Genomic DNA, 21,007 nt, shown 5'->3' with positions numbered 1-21,007 from the left:
AGGGCCCGTGCGGGGCGGAGCCGCGGGGGAAGGGGCAGCAGGGCCGAGGACGACGGCCGCGCCCGGCCCTTCCCGCCGCCCTGCGGAGCCCTGCCGCGGCCCGTCCCGCCCGGAGAGCAGAAGCACCGGGGAGGGGAGTGGGGACCGCAGGTGAGCCGGGGCGGCGGCGGGCCCCGCGGGCTGCGCCGGCGAGGGACAACGGTGGGGGGCGGTGGGTGACGTGGGCGGCCGGGCCGGGGCCAGGGCGGAGAGCAGAGCGCGGAGCGCTTGTTCTCGTTCCAGCCCCGGGCAGCTTCACCGGGCCGTCTGGAAGCCCCACGGAAGGCAGGGGTGCCCCGGAGGACGTTGAGCTGCGGGCAGGCTACTGGGAGCCCACCCGGCGGGGAGCGCAAGAGATCCGCTCGCCGGTGCTGCGGCGCTTGCCGGGGCGGAGGGCTGCGGTGGATGCCGCCGGGGTGGAGGAGAACTTCGTTCTATGCTTGAGAACCACCGGTGGGGCAGCCGGCGGCCCTGGGTTCTCCGGCCTCTCCCGGACCATACGGTCCCTTGGCGGCTCTGGATCCGCTGGGTGTCCGTTGGCTGCGGGGGGTCTGGGCCCGAGCCGGCGCGGTCACGCTGGTGACAGCTGCGCGCTCCGTTTGCCAGGCTCCAGCTGGACGGAGCTGGCACCGGGGCTCTGACTCGGGACTCCGTGAACGGCGTTTGGCCGGTCCACACGGAGCTGCGCCGCCGGGCGCGGGGTGAGGTGGTGGAGGAGGGCTCTCCGGAGGGCTTTCCGTGGTGTATCTGGGGGTGTCTGTGTCAGATACACAATGAAGTTCGAGGGTGCGTTTTGACTGTGGGCCGTTCGTGGGGGATGGGCTGGGGATGCTCTTGGGAGCCTTGAGGGACATCAGGCAGCAGCAGGCTGGAGCACTCCACCGCGAGCAAAGGCTGAGGGAGCTGGGGTTGTTCAGCCTGCAGAAAAGGCTTTTCAGGACTTAGCGGGGGCTGCAGGAGAAACGAGGAAGTGCTTTTTAGGGAGCATAGTGATAGGATAAGCTGAAAGAGGGTGGATTTAGCTTAGGTATTAGGAAGCAGGGTTTGGCCGTGAGGTGAAGATGTCCTTGCTCACGGCAGTGGGGTGGGAACTGGCTGACCTTTACAGAGCCCTTCTCTGTGATTCTGTGAGTCCATTTCTGGGGGCAGGGTTGCAGTGCACTCAGAAGGGAGCACAGAAACAGCCTTTCTTACCTGCCAGTTAGTCCAGTGCCAAGGAAACACCTTCAGATGGCTTGTAACAAACTGGGTCTAACCTCCTGTGCTGGGCTAATTACTCGGCTGATGGTGTAGGGGATAGCACCTGGAAGGAGAGATGCACCTGTGTTGCTGGTGCACTCCACCCCCTTGCCAGCAGTGTTCTCTCTGCAGCACTGACCTCACCAGCTGCCAGCGTTTCTTGTGGCCATGCCAACAAAGAGAAGCTGCAGCAGTGGGCTGGTGACCCTGTTGTGCTCTGCTGGAAAGAAAAGGTAGAGCTGGAGAGGTGTCTGTGTGGAAAGGGAGAGGTTACTCTGGAATGCAAAAGCTGCTGGATTTCTTTCTCCATCTTTCAAAAATTAGTCAGGAGGAAATCGGTTAACTCAGCACAATACCCTCAGAGCATGGTCACTTCACAGACCCACAGAAGCATCCAGGTTGGAGAAGACCTTTGGGACCATCAAGTCCAACCACTGACCCTACTCTACAAAGTTCACCCCAAACCAGATCCCCAGGCACCACATCTGAGTGCCTCCAGGGTTGGTGACTCCACCACCTTCCTGGGCAGCCTGTGCCAATCCCTGACCACTCCTGCTCTGAGCAAATTCTTCCTCATGTCCAGCTTAACCCTGCCCTGCTTCAGCTTGGGGCTGTTCCCTCTTGTTCTGTCCTGGTTACCTGGGAGCAGAGGCCAGCACCACGCTCTCCACAGCCTCCTTTCAGGGAGCTGGAGACAGCCATGAGCTCTGCCCTCAGCCTGCTCTGCTTCACACTAACCATCCCCAGCTCCCTCAGGCTCTCCTCATCAGCTTTCTTCTCCAGGCCCTTCACAGCTCCCTTGCCCTGCTCTGCCCTGGCTCCAGCACCTCCACATCTCTCTTGTGCTGAGTGCCCCAAACTGGACACAGCACTGGAGCTGTGGCCTCCCCAGAGCTGAGTCCCAGGGCACAGTGCCCTCCCTGCTCCTGCTGGGCACAGCACTTCTGATCCCAGCCAGGATGCCTTTGGCTTTCTGTGCCACCTGGGCACTGCTGGCTCCTCTTCAGCTGCTTGTCCATTAGCAACCCCAGGGCCCTTTCTGCCAGCAGCTTTCCATCTGCACTGTCCCAAGCCTGGAGCCTTGCCTGGGGTTGTTGTGGCCCAGGTGCAGGCCCTGGCACATGGCCTGGTGGAAGCTCATCCTGGTAATTGTGGCCATGGATCCAAGTCTGTCTGCAGAGCCTCCCTACCCTTGGGCACCTAATTTGGTGCCATCTGCAAGCTCACTGCTGATCCACTCTGTCTTCATCAAGATATCAGTAAAGATGCTCAGCAGGAGGGGTCCCAGCACTGAGCCCTGAGGAGCACCACCTGTGACCAGCTGGGTTTTAAGGAGTGGTTGAGAGCAGGCATCCTTTGCAATCCCTCATTAGTGCCTGCTGGTGCTGAGGCCTGTGACAAGGGTCTGGTAGCAGTGGGGCTGAAGGGGTGGCTTTGTGAGAAGCCCCCAGAAGCTGTCTCATATCAGATGGATCTTGTTCCAGCTGGCTCCAGGATGGACCTGCTGTTGGCCAAGGCTGAGCCAGCCAGCAGCAGTGGAAAATGTGAAACAGTCCTGCAGACACCAGGGTCAGTGAAGGAGGGAGAAGAGGTGCTGCAGGCACTGGAGCAGCCTGTGCTGAAGCCCAAGCTGTCCCCTGGAAGCTCACCAGTGTCCACATGAAGCAGGAGGATGTGCCCTTGAGGAAGCTGCAGCCCATGGAGAGCCCTTTCAGGAGCAGGCTCCTGCTAGAACCTGTGGCTCAGGGGAGAGAGCCCACTCTGAAGCAGTCTGTGAAGAAGTGCAGCCCATGGGAAGAACTCCTGCTGGTGCAGTTCGTGGAGGGCTGTCTGCCATGGGAGAGACCCCATGCTGAGCAGGGCAGGAGCAACAGAGCTGAGGTGTTGTGGACAGCCCTCATCACCTGGCCCCCAGTGCTGCTCAGGGGAGAGAAAGAAGACTGGAGCCTGGGAATAAAGAAGGTAGAGGGAAGATGGTTTTGGGTTTGTTTTTCTTTTTCTGCCTCTGTTATTTGTTGGCAATAAATTAACCTTGCCCAAGGGCAGTGTTTGGGATGTAATTGGAGTGTGCCCTCTCTGTCCTTAGCTCATCTGCTTCACCCACATCTTGCAGAGGAGGGGCAGTGTCTGGCTGGCTGTCTGACCAACCATCCACAGTGCCAAGACAGACCCAAGTGTGCAGGGCAGCCCTGCAGACACTGGTCCTCCTGAGGGTCAGGAGATGATGATAGAAGCTTTTGGAAGAGTTTGGGAAGATGACAAGCAGGGAATTGGGCAGATGTGCTTTGGAAGCAGAGGTGTCCTCTGCTGGTGGGTGTTAGGTGGTTGCAGCTGTGTGCTGAGGCTGTGCAGCTGAGAGGAGCCCACTGCAGGGTGGCAAACCAGCCTTCGTTCCTGGGTCTGACCCTGGCTTCCTTTGGGGTAAAAGCTGAGCCAGAGAGGTCCCCAAGGATGGTGTCTGGGGGCTGGGATCTCTGGTGAGCGAGGCTGAGGAGCTGGATTTAGAAATGATTGGCATGGGGCTGCCTGCAGCCACCCTTGGGTCTGCTCATCAGCCGTGGCCTGTGGTGGCAGCTGGGTTTGCTTGGCAGTTCTGGGGAGAGGGCAGCAGCAGTGGCAGAGCAGTGCCATGGAGCTCCAGACAGGCTGCCTGCACTGATGACCCAGCTGTGAGCTCAGAGCTGTGCTCTCTGCTGGCAGTTGTCCTCCCACACCTTCCAGTGCTGCACTGCCAGTGCTGTGTGGTCCCTTCCTTGCTTTCCCTGTGCCAGTTACCAGGTGGTGACATGGCCCAGAGAGCATCCTCCAGCACTGCCATGCCTGGCAGCCCCTGCTGCTGTGGGGCAGCATTTCCTCACCTTTGAAGACAGTTTTTTAGCTTCCCAGGATGAGAAAGTTCTTAATGTTTTCTTCCTGTTCCTTGCTGATGCCTAGGAGGCACTGAGCCCTTGTGAGCTGAGCAGGGGAGCACAGCTCAGCTCCCCTGAGAGACACCAGCAGCTGCGTGACCCCCAGAGGGGCTGTGGGACCCTGCTCAGCCCACACAGCACAGCTCTGCCTGAAGGGGCAGCACCTGCTGGCACAGCACAGGGCAGCCTGGCCTCTTAGGCTTCACCTGTGTGGCTGCCCCTGAAGGCTCACCTTGTGCCCAAGGTCTGGAGACCCTCAGGAGATGCCCCCCAGGAGGTGCCTCGCAGGGCTGGGAGGAGGCAGGTGGCAAGGTCAGCGAGCAGGGGGGTGGCCATGTCACCTCTGGTGCCCAGGGGAATGTGGCCTTTCCTGAGAGCCTTGGCACACTGCTCTCAGATGCTTGCTGCAGCTGGCAGGCTGTGCCGTGTCTGCCCACTCAGGAGCTGGTGCCACTGTGGGCTGGAGCATCCCTTTATGTCCATCTGATGGTGAGACAGAGCCAAGCCCTCCTTCCTGGCTCAGGCCTCACCCTCCTGGCAGCACCTCCAGGGAGGTGAGTGGCAAGAGCCACATGCAAGTCTGGGGGCACAGCTCTGGCAAGGTGCTGCCAGCTCTGCCAGGGTGGGCACTCTGCTGCCCGGGCTGGTGTGTGTGCTGAGGCTGCAGGGTGTGTGTGCCGAGGCTGTGTGGGATGTGGCTTCGAGCACAGCTTGGGTGTGGTGCTGTGTGATTGAGGTGAAGAGAGGAGCAGTTACCAGGGCTAGACTGGCACCCTCCCGGGCTCTGGCTGTGTGCCAGGCATTCCTGCAGGGCTCCTGCCTGGAACACCAAATCCCCTTAAGTGCAGGTGGTGGGGAGTGGGGCTGCAGGAGTCTGTTCCCTGGTGAGGAAGCTCCAGGTGCCAGCCTGTGTCTGAGGTTTCTCCTGACAGCCGTTTGCTGCATGGAGCTGTTTGGGCTGGCAGAGACCTTTGGTGTCACCAAGGGAAAGCACTCTCCAGGTGGTGTGGCTGAGGCAGCTTCTGCTGGGGGCAGGAGCACAAAATCAGTGACTGCAGATGTTGAAAACTGTGCTTGGGGGGAGGCTGAGGCTGCCTTTGGGATTTCTGTGTGACCACAGGAGTCTGACTGCCTGGCAGTGGCTCAGGGCTTCGCTGTGACTCAGGCTGTGGCTTCAGTGCTGGACACAGCAGTGCCACCTTAAATAGGTCCTTCCTGGGAGCTGTTGTGCCCTCACACTGTTTTGTAGCGTCTGAGCTGTAACTTTTGCTGAAAAAAACCCAAGGGAGAGTGTGTGGTTGTGCTGTAGCTCAGTGCAGGGGCACTTCCCTGCCTGCCTTGTGCTGTCCTGCTGCAGCCTGAGGCCTGGAGCAGGGAGGTTTGGCTGTAAGTCGGTATCATCTTACCAGTGCTAATCACTGGAGACACAAAAATGAATCAGGAGAGGAAATTACTGCCATGAGAAGCAGCAGAGATATTGCTAATTAAACCTGAATTCTCTTGAAGCACCTGCAGCGTCCCTTCTCCTGCTGCATGGCACTGGTGTGCCCTGCCTGGCAGATGTGCACAGCTGGCTGGGCTGGGGCCCTTGTTGAAGAGGGCAGCTGGTTCTGACTGAGCAGTGGTCATTGCAAATTTGGCTGCTTCTGTAACCAGACACCAGCCCCAACAAAGATGAGGGAGTTTGGTACCTGAGCTGCTCTTTGTTGCCTGTAGCTGGAGCTGACAGGGAGGCTCTGGGGTTAACAGGCTGTGGAGCTGCCAATTATGGTTCTTTTCCTGCTGTTTCAGAGCACTTGGCATCCTCTCCCAGCTGGGAGTTTTTAATCTTGACCCTTTCTTAACGGGGAAGGCTTAGCCTGAGAAATCTGAGCCTTCTCTTCACCCACATGCACGAGGAGTATTTCATGTACCACCAGGGCTGTTGGGTGACAGCCCCAGGGCAGCTCAGGGAGGTGGTGGCAGGAGAGGCAGCCCAAGCAGCACCTTGCAGGGCAGCTCCCAAGCCTTTGCCTGGTGGCACCCCATCACAGGGACACTGGCAGGAACCCAGGCCAAGGACCCTGTCCAAGCCCAGCAGAGTCTCAGCCCAGGGCCCTGCCGTGCCTCGGGTTTCTGCATTGCTGGCACATGGGGGCTGCAAGGAAACCAGTTTGGGACTGTTGGAGGAGCCAAAACTGGGGCAGAGGAAGAGTTTGGGGGATTTAGGAAGGAGTAAACATGGAAATGCAGAGGCATAAGGGGGTGAAAAGGACTCCTCTTGCAGAGGCAGTTGGGTGACCATGGCTCTTGCTGGCCATTCACTATGCCTAACCTGTGCCATTTGTCCTGCTCCTCCTTGAATCCTTCCTGGCTGTGTCCTGGGTGAGGGCTGTGGGGGTGCTCCACAGCGTGGAGCTTCCTTGGAGCTTTGGCAGCAGCCAGTGTGCTCAGGGAAGATCAGCCTGCATGAGCTGGAGAAGTGGCCTGGCACAAGGAGGTGCCCTTGGGCAGCTCTGGGTGTGGCACTGCCTGTGTTTGTAGGGGCAAGAACCTGTCCAGGTCAGCTGTGTGCCTGCGACAGCCTAGAGCCAGGCTGTGGCCTCTGGGACTCTCATGCCTGCAGCCTGCACCCCGGGGCAGCTGCTCGAGGGGTCCCCCTCCATCACCTGTGTATCTCTTCTGACAGGTGGGTTCCATCCTGCCCAGCCGTGGCAGGGAGCAGGATGAGGCCACAGGTGCTGAGCCTGACTGTGGTGTGTTGGTGCTGGCTGGGACATGCAACAGCCTGGGCCCTGGGGGCTGCTGGGGCTGCGGTGCTGAGCTCTTGCCCTAGCCCCAGTGCTGGTGCTGGGCACACTGCAGAGCTGGCAGCCCGAGCACCAGGCAGAGGGGGCTGCAGCTCTCTCCTGAATACCAAAGCACCCCACAGGCTGCCCAGCTGAGAGCCAGAGAGGCACCAAGTGGCTTAGTGGCTGCCTCGGGCAGGGGCAGCACCTGCAGGTTTAATTGCTGTTAATTGGTGTTCCCTTGGAGGAGAGCAGGGCTGTGGAATGGGTGCAGGGCTCCTGTGGCTTCACCATCTCCTGCCTCAGCCTGCAGGCAGCCAGAGGGGTGGTTTTGCAGGCAGGGCTTTGTAGATTGTTTTTCATTGCTTGCCCTTAAAGTTTTTCTGCCTCTTGCCAGGAGTGTTCTGGTTGTGATGAGGTTAGTGATGGCGACCACAGGTCTGAGTGTTTGTGGGCAAGGTCAAGGGGAAGGCCAACGAGGCGGATGTGCTGGGGGTAGCCTGCACTAGAGCCTTGGGAGGCGGCCCTGGGGGGCCAAGGGGTCCAGCAAGGCTGGACACTGCTCAGAGGGAACTCGTGGAGGCACAGGAGTAGGCTGCCCCCACCGGGGGCCTGGCTGAGCAGAGGTTTGAGTGCTGCTTGGGGAGAAAAGGAGAAGGGGCATGACAGCAGGGGGGACGCCTAGGTGGTTGTGAGGCTGTGCAGGGAGGAAATGAGAAGGGCCAGAGCCCAGCTGGTAATGAAATCTGTTGAAGAGAACAGGAAAATCTACAATAAATCAGTTACAAGAGGACTGAGGAGGATCTCTGTCCTGTGTTGGATGCAGGGAGGAAGAGAATGACAAAGTAATGGTGTGGGCAGCAGGAGCAGGGCAGGGGTCCTGCCCCTGTGCTCAGTACTGCTGAGGCTGCACCTGCAGTCCTGGGGTCAGATTTGGGCCTCTCACTCCAAGGACACTGAGGGCTGGAGCAGGGGTAGAGAAGGGCAAGAAAGGTGGGGAAGGGTCTGGAGAAGAGGGCTGGGGAGGAGCAGCTGAGGGAGCTGGGGGGGGTTGGTGTGGAGCAGAGGAGGCTGAGGGAGACCTCCTTGCTCTCTGCAGCTCCCTGAGAGGAGGCTGCAGCCAGCTGGGGCTTGGGCTCTGCTCCCATGGAACAAGTAGCAGCATGAGAGGAAATGGCCTAGAATTGGGTCAGAGGAGAGTTAGGTTAGCCTTGAGGAACTATTTCTGTGCTGCCAGAGTGGTCAGGGGCTGGCACAGGCTGCCCAGGGAGGTGGCGGAGTCCCCATGGCTGGAGGTGTTGCAGCAAGCTGTGGCCATGGTTTGGTGGCCATGGTGGGGTGGGGTTGATGTTTGGGCTGGGTGAGGGCTTTTCCAACCAGACAGGTCCATGGTTCTGTTTGTATTTGTCGTGGGACTACTTGAAGCTAAGCACTTGGTTTTCACTGATGGTCATCAGACTAAGCTGCTCCTTTTCCAGGCCACTGGACTCCAGATCTGCTCTGGGCAGCACTGTTCCTCCCCTGAGCTCTGCTGCCTGGCGCTGGCTCTGCAGCACCTCACCCAGCGTTCACTGGGTCCCCAGGACGTGGGCTGGAGCTGGCTGTGAGCCTCACAATGGCAGCAGAGGCTGGCTCCTGACACCCCACTGCTCAGCTGGTGGCCCCCTGCCCTCCATCCCGGTGCACTCCATGTGCCCCTGTCCCATGCTGCAGGTGGTGGTGGTCTGAGGGCCGTGCAGCGGACAGGGGGTTCAGGCTGTGCTGGCTCTGTGGCTGTCAGCACTCCTGCGTGAGGGATGCCATCACTTGGGGGATGAATTCTGAGATCCCAGAGCGTTGCTCAGGACTCTGTCCTGTTCCCTCCAGTTCAGACACGAATGGCTGCTGGGGCAGCAGTACCTGGGGCCATCCCTCTGACCCATCCTCCTTTCTGGGGCCCAGCTCAGTCTTCTTCCTGGTGTGGGATCCTGTCCTCGTGTTGGTGTTCTCCACATCCAGCCTTCTCAGGGCACTGGTTCAGATGTGTCCTTACACAGCCCTGGAGCCCACCACTGCCAGGACTGGCTGGATGAGGCCATGCATGAGCCCTCAAGTGCTTGATGCCTCCTGCAGTGCCTTTGCTAGGGTAGCTCACAGCAGTGCACTGCTTGGGTGCTGCTGCCCATCTGCTGGTGACCCTCAGAGCTGGAGCAGGCTCTGGTGGGCTCTGTACAGGTGCAGCAGTTGAGCTTTTGGGTACAGATGCAGCACAGCAAAGTGCTCCTGCCACGGCTGCTGGTAGTGCTGGTGGTCAGAGCTGCAGAAGCCGATTCCACGATGTCCTCCAGGGCTGGCCCTTAGGGACAGCAGCTTCCTTGCCTCTTCTGGTGTGTTCCCAGGTGTCTGCTGGTGGGCTGCAGCATTGTGCATGGCGTGGGTCAGCCATGCATGGAGCTGTGCCACTGTCAGATGGTTCTTCAGAGCTGTCTGTCTTGGCTGAGGAGCTCAGTGGAAAGGGTGCCACCAGTATTCGGGTCCTCCAGGAGCACACTGGTGCTGTAGCCCTGGCAGTCTCGATGTAACAAGAATTTCTTTGTTGCTGTGGCAACTGTTGGGCCCCCTCCATCTCCTCCTCTCTCCCCTGTCTTAGTTCTGTGAAGCCAAGGACAGATATTGCCCCTGGCACAGACCTGGTTTGGCAGTCCCTTCTCCACCCCACAGAGGCTGGAAGGGAACACAGTCTGTGCATGGTGCCTGCTGGAATGAAGCAGGGCAGGAGCTGAGCCGGGTGTGCCTGGGCAGCAGGGGCCTCTGCCAGGACCTGAGCTCCTCATGTCCCTCTGTCCAGCTCCTGAGGTCAGTGAGATTCTCTGTCTGCTCTTCCCTTCCTCCCTCCTCCTGCAGCCACCAGGAGTGTTGTGGTTGCCTCAGGAGGTGGAAGCTGCACAGTCCCAGAGACTGCCTCTGACACCTTTTTATTGGAAATGCCATCTTACAGTTGCTGATGAATGCACCTTGGTGGGGAAAGATGTGCAGAGCAGCTAAAATCTGTGAACAAGATGCCAGCTGGAACTCCTCCTCTTGCACACCTTCGCTCACAGAGGTGCCAGCCCGGAGCCTGGGCCCTCACTGCTGCTGGAAGGCAAGACCTCTGGTTGATTGATTGATTGATTCCTTTTAAAAGGCACAGGAACCACTTAGAGCTGGGGACAGCTCCTCAATGTTAGGTTAAACTGTGGCTGTTTGTGAGCCAGTGTCCCTTGCAGAGGGACGAGGGTCTTTGTTCACTGCTCAAGGTGGTGACAATTTTCTCCACCAGAGCTGGGCAGTGGCTGTTGTTTGCTGAGGAGGAGGAGGGGGGTGGGTGCCAGCTGCCTTTGTGCTGGGGAGCAGCAGCAGTTGCTCTGGGGCTGCATCCTGAGGCTTTCTGTGACCTTATGGCTTCAGCCTTGGTGTGTTTTTGTTGTTTGCCACCTCTTCTGGCATGGGCTCAGATCTCTTTGCCTGCTCTACTGCTGAGTCACTGCATTTTGTGTGTCCCAGTGTTAGTCCAAGTTCACCAACAGCCACAAACCTCAGCAGATCTCTTTGTCCAGGTTGCCCCAAGGGATTTCTTAAGCCTAGGAATCAGAAGGTGTTCATCACACAGCAGTGCCCACAGGAGCCTGAAGAGGATGAGACCAGAGTGTCTGCAGTTGAGGTCTTTCTGCCCCACAGCTGGCTCTGGCTGCACAAAACTCCTCTATTTCATGACCAGAGGTGTTAGGACAGGTACTCTGCCCATCCCTCCACAGCCAGTGGGACATGGTCAGGTGTGGGCTCAGGAGGCTGGGAAGTCCAACAGGATCTGTAGCTGTGGGCAAACAGGAGGGGCCTAGGTTATGTGCCTTTTCTGGATGGAGAGCTCAGCCTCTGCTCTGCAGTTGAACCCTGCTCAGAACTGGGCTCAGGCCCAGCCCAAGCATCCTCTGGGGTCTGGAGGGACTGGGTCTGGGTCTGATGGGTGCAGAGTGGGAACAAGCATGGCGCTTGTGCTCTGCTAGAAGGAAGGTGGAAAGCAGCCCTAGAGCAGTGCTTTCCTCTTTCACACTGTAAGGGGGAGCATTGCTGCTCCTGACAGGATTGCTGTGGGGCCTGGGGAGTCTCTCACATAGAACCATGGGGAAGCAGCTGCAAACAACAGGCCAGGTGGAAGCAAGCAGCTCTTTACCAAGGCTCCTGAGCAGGACACTGCACTGGTAGGGACATACATCCTGTGCTTGACTTTGAGGTGTGCATTTTGTTTGCCATGAGAACCCTGCCCTGGTGGTGCCTGCTGAATGCTCCTGAATGTATGCTTCACAAAGAGGGTCAGAAGGGGTCCCCCTTGCCCGCAGCACATGGGTGGTGATTACCCCAGGCTGGGGAACATAGCAGGGGTGCTTTTGGTGCTGAGCTGCTGCTGGAAGCACACAGGTCTTTCTGGTTCTGCAGCTTCCTGCATACATGCACACCTGTGTCAATCTAGCTGAGATCTTGTCTGTTGCTTGGCTTTTCTGACCTGCACTGGTGTGGCCTTAAAGCAGCTGTGTGTCTCCAAAGAGGCCATCCCTGCTCTGCCCTGCCCCACAGCAAAGAAGAGCCACAGCCTGAGAGAGCATTTGTGGCCTCCTGCTGCTGTTGCTTCATGCTTGCAACCCTGGGAGTTGCTCCTTATTCATGCAGCTGGCAACTGCACGTTGCACACGGGTGGGTGCTGGGACAAAGCTGTTGAACTTGCCGGTGACATGGCCAGCGGGGACTGAGGCACCCGCAGCAGGGTGTGTGGTGTGGTCAGCAGGCTGCAGCGAAGGGATCCATCCAGAGAGACCTGGAGAGGAGGGCCCAAGCCAACCTCATGAAGGCTGAGTACAAGGTCCTGCACCTGGGTCATGACAAGCCCCAGCAGCCCTGTGGAGAAAGACTTGGTGCTCGTGGGTGCAAGACTGGAGATGAGCTGGCACTGAGCACTGCCAGCACAGAACCAGCACAGAGCCAGCCCTGCACTGGGATGATCCCTGGCAGCAGAGGCATGGAGGGGATCTTCTCTTCCCTTTCATGGGACCCCACCTGGATCATTGTGTCCAGCTCTGGAGCCCCCAGCATGCTCACAGTGTTTTTCAGAAAGTGTTTCAGCTTGGACAGGAAGTAGCAGAAGTGATGCAGCCTGTGTTGCACCATATGCAGCACCAGTGTTGAGGGGGTGCTGCACCAGGTGGCCCTCCTGCTCCTCTGCAAGCAGGGCCAGGGCAGGCATTGTGCCGCCTCTTCTCACTGGGGGAGGGCTGGGTTCAGTCAAGAAGCACATGGAGGGGCTAGAGCAGGCCCACAGAAGGGCAGCAAAGCTGGGGAAGGGTCTGGAGAAGAGGGCTGGGGAGGAGCAGCTGAGGGAGCTGGGGGGGGGTTGGTGTGGAGCAGAGGAGGCTGAGGGAGACCTCCTTGCTCTCTGCAGCAACCTGAGAGGAGGCTGCAGCCAGCTGGGGCTTGGGATTCACTCTGTAGGAACAAATAATAGGATGGTAGGCCTCGAGATGCTCCAGGGAAGGCTTAGGTCAGACATTAGAAGCAACTTCTTCACTGAAAGGGTTGCCAAAGCCTGGCACAGGTTGCCCAGGGAGGTGGCTGAATGGCCATCTCTGTGGCTGTTTCAAAGAGGCAGAGATGTGGTGCTGAGGGCCATGGGCTAGCTCCAGCCTTGGCAGAGTTAGAGAAGGGTTGGACTGGGTGAGCTTAAAGGGTTTTGCCAACCAAAATCATTGCGTGGTCCCAGGACTGCCAGCTTGGACAGCACAGCAGTGTGGCCATGGCCAGGTGGATCAGGTGCTGCTCTGTTGCGTTTCAGCCATCACGATTCAGCTCAGACCCAGGTCTGCTGGGTCTGTTCAGGTTACAGCTTGTTCTTTTGTTGTTTTTGTAGGATCATGGATTTCCCAGGACACTTTGAGCAAATCTTTCAGCAGCTCAACTACCAGAGGCTCCATGGCCAGCTTTGCGACTGTGTCATCGTGGTGGGGAACAGGCACTTCAAAGCCCACCGGTCGGTGCTGGCAGCGTGCAGCACGCACTTCCGAGCCCTCTTCACGGTGGCCGAGGGGGACCAGAGCATGAACATGATCCAGCTGGACAGCGAGGTGGTGACGGCGGAGGCCTTCGCCGCGCTGATCGACATGATGTACACCTCCACGCTGATGCTGGGCGAGAGCAACGTCATGGACGTCCTGCTGGCTGCCTCCCACCTGCACCTGAACTCGGTGGTGAAGGCCTGCAAGCACTACCTGACCACCAGGACGCTGCCCATGTCCCCGCCCAGCGACCGCGTGCAGGAGCAGAACGCACGCATGCAGAGGTCCTTCATGCTGCAGCAGCTGGGGCTGAGCATCGTCAGCTCTGCGCTCAGCTCCGCGCAGGGCGCCGAGGAGCCAGCGGCCGCCGTGGGCGCGTCCCTGCGGGGCTCCGGGGAGCCGCGGCCGCCCTTCCCCATGCGCCGCCTGCACAAGCGCAAGCAGTCCTCCGAGGAGCGCGCGCGGCAGCGCCTCCGGCCTGCCGTGGACGAGGCCGCGGCCGACGCGGCCGCTGAGAGCGGCCCCTCCGCGGTGCACTCCCGCGAGGACTTCTTCTCGCCAGACTCCCTGAAGATGGTGGACAACTCCAAGGCCGACGCTGTGGCAGACAACCAGGAGGACAACACCATCCTGTTTGACCAGTCCTTCGGTGCCCAGGAGGACGCTCAGGTGCCCAGCCAGTCCGACAACAGCGGGGGAAACATCTCGCAGCTCTCCATGGCATCCCAGGCCACGCAGGTGGAGACCAGCTTTGACCAGGAGGCTGCTTCTGAGAAGAGCAACTTCCCCTGTGAGAACCCAGAGGTCAGCCTGAATGAGAAGGAGCACATGAGGGTGGTGGTGAAGTCAGAGCCCCTGAGCTCCCCGGAGCCACAGGACGAGGTGAGTGATGTCACTTCACAGGCAGAGGGCAGTGAGTCGGTGGAGGTGGAAGGAGGGGTGGTGAGTGCGGAGAAGATCGAGCTGAGCCCCGAGAGCAGCGACCGTAGCTTCTCTGACCCACAGTCCAGCACTGACAGGGTTGGAGACATCCACATCATGGAGGTGTCCAACAACCTGGAGCACAAGTCCAGCTTCAGCATCTCCAGCTTCCTGAACAAGAGCAGAGGGGGAGGCTTTGGCGCCAGCCAGAGCAGCGATGACAATATCCCGAACACCACTAGTGACTGCAGGATGGACAGCAGGATGGACAGCAGGATGGATAGCAGGATGGACAGCGACACCTCCTACCTGCTGAGCCCGGAGTCGGGGCCTGCTGGTGGCCACTCCTCTGCCGGCGTGTCTCATGTGGAGAACCCCTTCAGCGAGCCCGCAGACTCCCACTTCGTGAGGCCCATGCAGGAGGTGATGGCTCTGCCCTGCGTGCAGACCTCGGGGTACCGGGGGGCAGAGCAGTTCGGCATGGATTTCCCGCGCTCGGGCCTGGGGCTGCACTCCCTGTCGAGGGCCGTGATGGGCTCCGTGAGAGGCGGGGCCGGTGGCTTCCCCGGCTACCGCCGTATCGCCCCTAAAATGCCGGTGGTGACCTCCGTCCGCAGCTCCCAGCTGCAGGACGGCTCCTCGGGCTCCCAGCTGATGCTGAACGGTAGCACCTCCTTCGAGGGCGGGCACCCGTCGCAGCCCGGCCCGCCGCAGCTGACCAGGGCCTCAGCCGACGTCCTGTCCAAGTGCAAGAAGGCCCTGTCGGAGCACAACGTGCTGGTGGTGGAGGGCGCGCGCAAGTACGCCTGCAAGATCTGCTGCAAGACCTTCCTGACGCTGACGGACTGCAAGAAGCACATCCGCGTGCACACGGGCGAGAAGCCCTACGCCTGCCTCAAGTGTGGCAAGCGCTTCAGCCAGTCCAGCCACCTCTACAAGCACTCCAAGACCACCTGCCTGCGCTGGCAGAGCAGCAACCTGCCCAGCACTTTGCTCTAGCGCCCGGCCCTGGGCCCGGGGCGCTGCCGGCGGGGGCGCCCTGCGGGGCTGCGGGCCCGGGGGCGTGCCCTGCGGGCCTGGGGGGACGCTGAAGGTGTGATGGTGCCACACACTCAAAAGTCTTGGTTCTGTCAATTGGGGATATTTCTGTACCTACCTCACAGGGGTGTTGTGAGGCTTAACCAGCTGTCAGCGAGGACCTCGCTGCGCTCCCACGGTGTGCGCTCAGGCCTTGGGCTGCCGGGGATGCAATCCCCACGGCCGGGCAGTTCCTTTGCAGAGCAGAGGGGTGAGAGCGTAGTTGTCTCATCAAGTAGCAGGTTTGGAGAGTGAGCAACTGAAGTGCAAATTTCCTCTTTATTATTATTTTTTTTCTTATTTAGTATTTTGTAAAAGTGGAAGCATTTAAACAAGTGACCTGTAAGAGAAGTTGCTGCACTGTGTGCGGGCAGCAGCGCAGCAGGCTGCCAGGGCCTGCTGACCCCACCCGGGCTGCAGCTGCCCGGCACAGCGCTTCACAGTGTGCTCATTATAAACATAGTGTAGGGTTATGGATGTCTGTTTGGCTGTTCGTAGTAAAGGACACTGTGTATCAAAGGTGCTGCAGTTGAATCCAGGACAGGTGACTGCACATCCGCCCTCTGCAGCCGCACCTGGGGGGTGGCTGAGGGTTTCTGTTCTGTAGGGCCTTGTATTCAGTGGTAAGTGAAGTACTGTTTCTTGTTCGTGCTACTCCTAGCAGTATTTTAACCAGTTTGTATCTCCTGTGTTACAGTTCTATATACACACAGTCTGGAAGAGCTCATCCTTGTCTGCTTTGCCGCTCTGAAGGAGAGGGGCGATCGGTGATGGCTTTTATCTCTGCTGGGTGCTCTCCTGCCATTCCCAGAGGCTGGCAGTCACCCTGTCCCTGTCCCCAGGCAAGCACTGTCCTCGACACTCTTATCTCCAGCCTTTAGTTTCCTCCTCTGCATACTGACTGCCTTTCCCTCACAGCTGCCATTAGAAAGGGTCCTCATTCACCACATTTCTCTGTGTAATGTAGTTGCCCCATGCAGTCCTTCCCCTGACAGCAGTGCCACAAGTGTGCACTGAAGCAATCCAGGGAGAGTTTAACTGCAGAGAGCAGCTCTGCACACTCAGTGCAGCAGGAACTTCCTGGCGAGGGAACAGTGTAGCTCTTGTTTTGATTTCCTCCTCTTTGCTGCCTGTGGCTCTCACTGCCTGCTACAGACGCGTGAGCTAATGACTGGTGACCAGCACATGAGGATTTTGGAGCCCTTGTGCTAGAAGGTTCTGCTCTGCCAGGCAGGAGCAGGCCAGGACTGCAGTGCTTCCATACTGCTCAGGAGGGACAGAGGTCTCCTGGTGCCCAAGCCACAGAGCAGCAGCTTTCTGTTCACAGAACTTCCCCCTCTTTGTTTTATTCAGTGCAGCAAATGTGCCCTGTGTGAGGACACTCAGTGGCTGAGGGGGTTGGTCAGCCCCTATCAGCTTTCTTAAACATCCTGGACTTCATAGGACCGAAGGTCAAATCCCAACCTGCAGTCCCACAGGCCCCTGAGCAGGAGCTGTCAAAGCTCCTGAAGCACAGACACCACGCAGGCACTGCCAGACCAGAGGCGATATGGGGTGGAAACCTGTCTGCAGGCTGGCTGTGAGTCAGCAGTGTGCTGAGGAGGAAACCTGTCTCCATCTCAGTGACACTGCTGCACCTGCAGGGCATCTCCCCTTTAGCACCCGGGGGAGGAGGAGGCAGCCCTGGCTCAGCTCCTGTGAGTGGCCAGAGGTCTGCTACAGCCTGTGTGGAGCTGTCAGTTCTGGGCTCTGGCTCTACAGGCATTGAGGGAACTGCCTTTTGTAAAGCATTAGGATGTGCCACTTTGTTTGGTAAGAGTTTTGATATCTGGGGATTAACAGCATTGAGCCACCCTAAACTATCTCACTGAAACATCAATAAAATGCAGTATTTTGTACTTTACACTCTCTTGTGTTGCCTCATTAGTAGCATTTGAGTGCTTCAGCTTCCTTCCATTCCTAGTATTTTGTTTTAGAAGGGGGGGTTGCACATTTTCCTCCTGTGGCACATCTAAATTCCTTCAGTTTTTAGGGCACCATCAGTGAGGAGAATCAGTTTGAGAACCAGTATCAGCAGGTGAAGATATGAAACTGTGCTTCTGATGTGTTTGTATCAAGACTTCAATGACATTGCGAGATACAGACCTCAAGCAGAATGACTTCTGTCTTGCTTCAAGAGACGTTTCCACCTGGACCATTTTTGGAGGTAGCAACTTTGAGTTTTATTACCCACTGGCATCTGGAAGAGCATTCTGCTAGGCCAGGAGCGTGTGGCCAGTTCTTTTCCTAGTCTTCCACTCTGAAGCAATATCTCTGAATGGTGTCTCCAGGCCTCTGGGCCCACAGCCTGCTCAGAGGGCTCCTCACTTGTGCTCAGGACTCACAGATGCTGCAGGAGCTCTCACCTGAAGCTGTTGTTTTGTTAGTATGATGCAATAAACCCTACCTCTCTGTGCTGCACTGCCTGACTTCATTCCCTGGCTGGTGCTCCCCTGGTGCCTTTGCCAGCAGGTGGGTGGTTGGCTGAAGCAGCCAGGAGCTCTGTTAGCTCTTGGGCCCCATGCAGCTACGGTTCCATGCAGCACAGAACCAGCCTCTTGCAACTGGGGCACAGGTGTGGGGGGCGAAAGCACAGAGTGCTGCTGACGGCAGCCTCCTGCTTCGTGGGGGGCTTTGCCAGCTTTGAGAGGACACACAGCAACAAAGTAACAAGAGCGAATTAACCATATAAAGCCAGTAGGAAGTGTTGAAGGACTGTGTTGTGCCATCAACACTTGGTGAGCTAATGTGACCCAGCATGGTGCAACTGGACTGCCCCTTGGTGTCAGGATGGGTTGGTGTCGTGGACAGCTGCCTCCTGGCTGGCCCTGCTCAGGAAGGACCATGGGAGGTGTTTAGTGCAGGCCATTGCTGGTGCTTGCAGAGATCCTGCTGCAGCCTCAATGCTTAGAGCTGTGCTGCCTGTACCTCCCTGATCAGCCAAAGGCTGGAAAGCTGTGGGACTGTGGGAGCATCCCCACTTGTGCATGGAGGTCACTGATGTCTGTGTAAGCTCTGTCACCTCGTTGTTCACTTTAGATGGGGCCAAGGGAGCAAGAGGAAGTGGCTTGGTAATGGCATGGGCTTGGTCACAACCCCTGAGTGCCCATCAGTGCCCTTCCAGGTCTGCAGCATAAGGCTAGCAGGGGCTGGCCTGCTGAGCTGCAAGGTGTTAGTGCTGACCACACTGAACTGCATGGTGTGATGGCTTCATGTTCTGAACAGGCAGAAGGGTAATAAAACCTATGTTGAGACAGCACAAAAGCAGCAGTCTGTAATTTAAATACTGCACTGCACCTGATCTTTCTTGATAACATGAAGTTAAATTCAGTCTGGACCCTCCTCTGCACAGGAATGACTCAGCTGCTGAGATGTCCCATGGTAGAGGTTGCACATCAGCACTCTACCTGTGCACGATGTGGCTGAGAGAGTGCAGCCTGAGCTAAGCCTCTGGAACCCCTGCTGGAGAGCAGAGAGGTGGACAGGCTGTGGTCAAGCTTCCTGCTGGAGAGCTCCTGTGGAGCCGGGGCTGTGCCCTGTCCTGCAGCAGCTGTCTGCAGAGGTGCTGCAGCTCCCTCGCTGTGGTGGCTCCCAGCAGAGTTCTGTCATCTCACCAAGTCTGCCCATGGTCTGCCTCTCCCTCGGTCCAAACCCACAGCAGTCTCGGGCATCAAATCTCACAAAAATGGGGAATTTATCAGAAAGGTAACAGCAGCAGGGTCAGCCCAGGCTGCTGCCTCTAGGGAGGGAACCCCTCGGTGCTTCCTCTGTGCTTTGTGAAGCCTCACAGCCTGCTACAGGAGCTGTGTGCCTGCTCTCACAGCACCTGTGTCCTCTGTCCAGCCAAGCTGTTGGATGGTTACTTGTCCTCTTAGGCTGGAGTTTTGCTGTGGGCAGCTTTACCGTGCACAGTTTCCTCATTTGTTCCATCTGCCCCTGGAGCTCAGCAGTCTCCTGCTGACTCCAGGCTCTTTCTTCACTCCCTTGAGCTGCAGCTGCTTCCCTTTGATCAGAGCCCTCACTCTGACTCAGTGCTAAGCACAATCTTCCTTACTGTAATTAATGCATCCTCATCAGCTTAGCCCAGTGACAACACCCCAGGGTCACACAAAACCCACAGCCACTCCTGTTTGTATGCAGGAGCTCAGCCTCTGCCTCACAGCTGGTGGCCAAAGGCTTCAGCAAGCAGCTGATGTGCAGAGCGAGGTCCCTGCTGCCAGACCACGCACAGGGTTCCACACTCAGGGGAGAGGTCACCTCAGTGATAGTTCAACCTTGCCAAACCCTGCCCCATCACAAGGAGAAAAACCTCTGCTCAGGAAACTCAGCGGAGGGTGTCCCTGGTTCACACCTCAGCAGATGTCTGGTGCTGAGCTGCTTTTGACTGGGCAGTTTTCCCATCCCACTGAGCCTTGCAAGCAGAGGAACATTCCGCCCTGCAGCCACTGGCTGCCTGCCTTGAGGCACTGCTAGGGCAAAGGAGTTGGAGTGGATGATCTTCAGACATCGTTGCCAAGCCCCACCATGAGGGACTCCTCTTCCCTGCACTGCTCTGGGCTCTTGCTCCCGCTGCCAGCACACAGTGAATGGAGAACCCACACTGTTGCCGCTGTGAATCCGCTTCCCCAGTGCCCTGTCCTGTCTGCAGCAGCACCAACAGCCAAGCCACCACCAGAGCCTGCCCCCTGAAAGGCAAAAGGATTCTTAATCTTTGTGCCAGCCTGGGCAGAAATTCTCCTCCTCAGCAGACACTCCCTGCAGGAGCCCTCACTGAATTCAGTGAGGGTCTCACCCATGCCCTGTGCAGGAGGGGATCCCTGTGGCTGTCACTGCACTGCACTCAGTGAGGGTCTCACCCATGCCCTGTGCAAGAGCTGATCCTTGTGGCTATGACTGAAGTGTCAGCAAAACATCAATGCATGCTGATGTCTGTACTCTGTGTGGGAAGATGCTGGCCCAGCTCTCTGTCCCAGGAGCTGCTGCTGCATGCTGCACTGGCTCCCTGGTCAGCTGCTGGCAGCACAGAGCTCTGAGTGTTGGCTGCTAGTGGGAGTGACTCCAGAACCTGCTGAGTCAGAAACCTGTCCAGAGACCCTGCCAGCACTGATCTGGGCTTTGCTGCCAGTTGGTTCAGCTCTGACTGGACACACTCAGACCTGCCTGAAGTCTCCAGGTTCCTTTCAGCAGGGTGAGAGAGAAAAGCTCAGGATTTGATCTTTCACCCATTTTGAAGTATCTGTACAAAGCAAAATCTTTTCAGCAAGGGCAGAGTGAGGATTCCTGTGGCTGGCAGAGCTGAGTGATGGACAGCTGCAGAAAGTGCTCATCTGAGAGGGATTCTGTGACACCTGACCTGTGCTGTGGCCACCCAGCAGCCACCTTTATGAGCTGCTGGCTGTTACTCAGCACCCTCAGTGGTCCAGCACAGATGCTCAGGTGCCAGCTCACTTACACTTCACTATCCCTCACATCTCAGGGCTCACAACAAACTCTCCAAGATGTACTCAGCACCCTTCTGCACTGCAGCAACAGAATCTTTACTGTCAAGCCCAGGAAGCACAAAGGGCAGCAAACCAATGGACTTGTGTCTGTGCAACACCTCCAAGTTCTCACACAGTTAGCTGGAGGCTTCCCAGCCAGCCCAGATGCTCAGGAGCCTGCTCCCCGCCTTCCCACCACCACAGCTGCAAACTCTTCCATGGTCATCAGAGGTCTCATCAGAAACCTCCCAGCCACCTTCTGCTCTGATGGGCACCAGCCATCAGCAAGGCTTTGAGCCAAGAGCTATTGATAAGCAACCCAGGAATGGTTTTGGGTTCCTGTGCAGCTCCCTGCAGCTGTCAGCTGGGGCCAGAGCTGTGGGACACAAGGGACCACTGCTCCCAGGCTGTAGCCCCTGTGCTCCCTTTCAGCCTTGCTGGGCACCTTCCTGTGCTGCAGAGCAGCAGCAACCAGA

General features: G+C 58.0%; 1 protein-coding gene across 1 annotated transcript; it reads left to right on the top strand.

The window, feature by feature from the left end:
* The first annotated feature begins 9 nt into the window (after positions 1-9).
* Positions 10-15,966, top strand: ZBTB5 (zinc finger and BTB domain containing 5). Its single transcript, XM_054178752.1, has 2 exons — positions 10-150; positions 12,870-15,966. The coding sequence occupies exon 2, from the start codon at positions 12,874-12,876 to the stop codon at positions 14,932-14,934; it is 2,061 nt and encodes a 686-aa protein (XP_054034727.1). The 5' UTR covers positions 10-150; positions 12,870-12,873; the 3' UTR covers positions 14,935-15,966.
* The last annotated feature ends 5,041 nt before the right edge of the window (positions 15,967-21,007 follow it).

Source organism: Dryobates pubescens, chromosome Z (genome assembly GCF_014839835.1).
Source record: "Dryobates pubescens isolate bDryPub1 chromosome Z, bDryPub1.pri, whole genome shotgun sequence".
In the NCBI taxonomy this organism is placed as follows: Eukaryota; Metazoa; Chordata; class Aves; order Piciformes; family Picidae; genus Dryobates; species Dryobates pubescens.
This window is presented reverse-complemented; position numbering and strand designations above follow the sequence as displayed.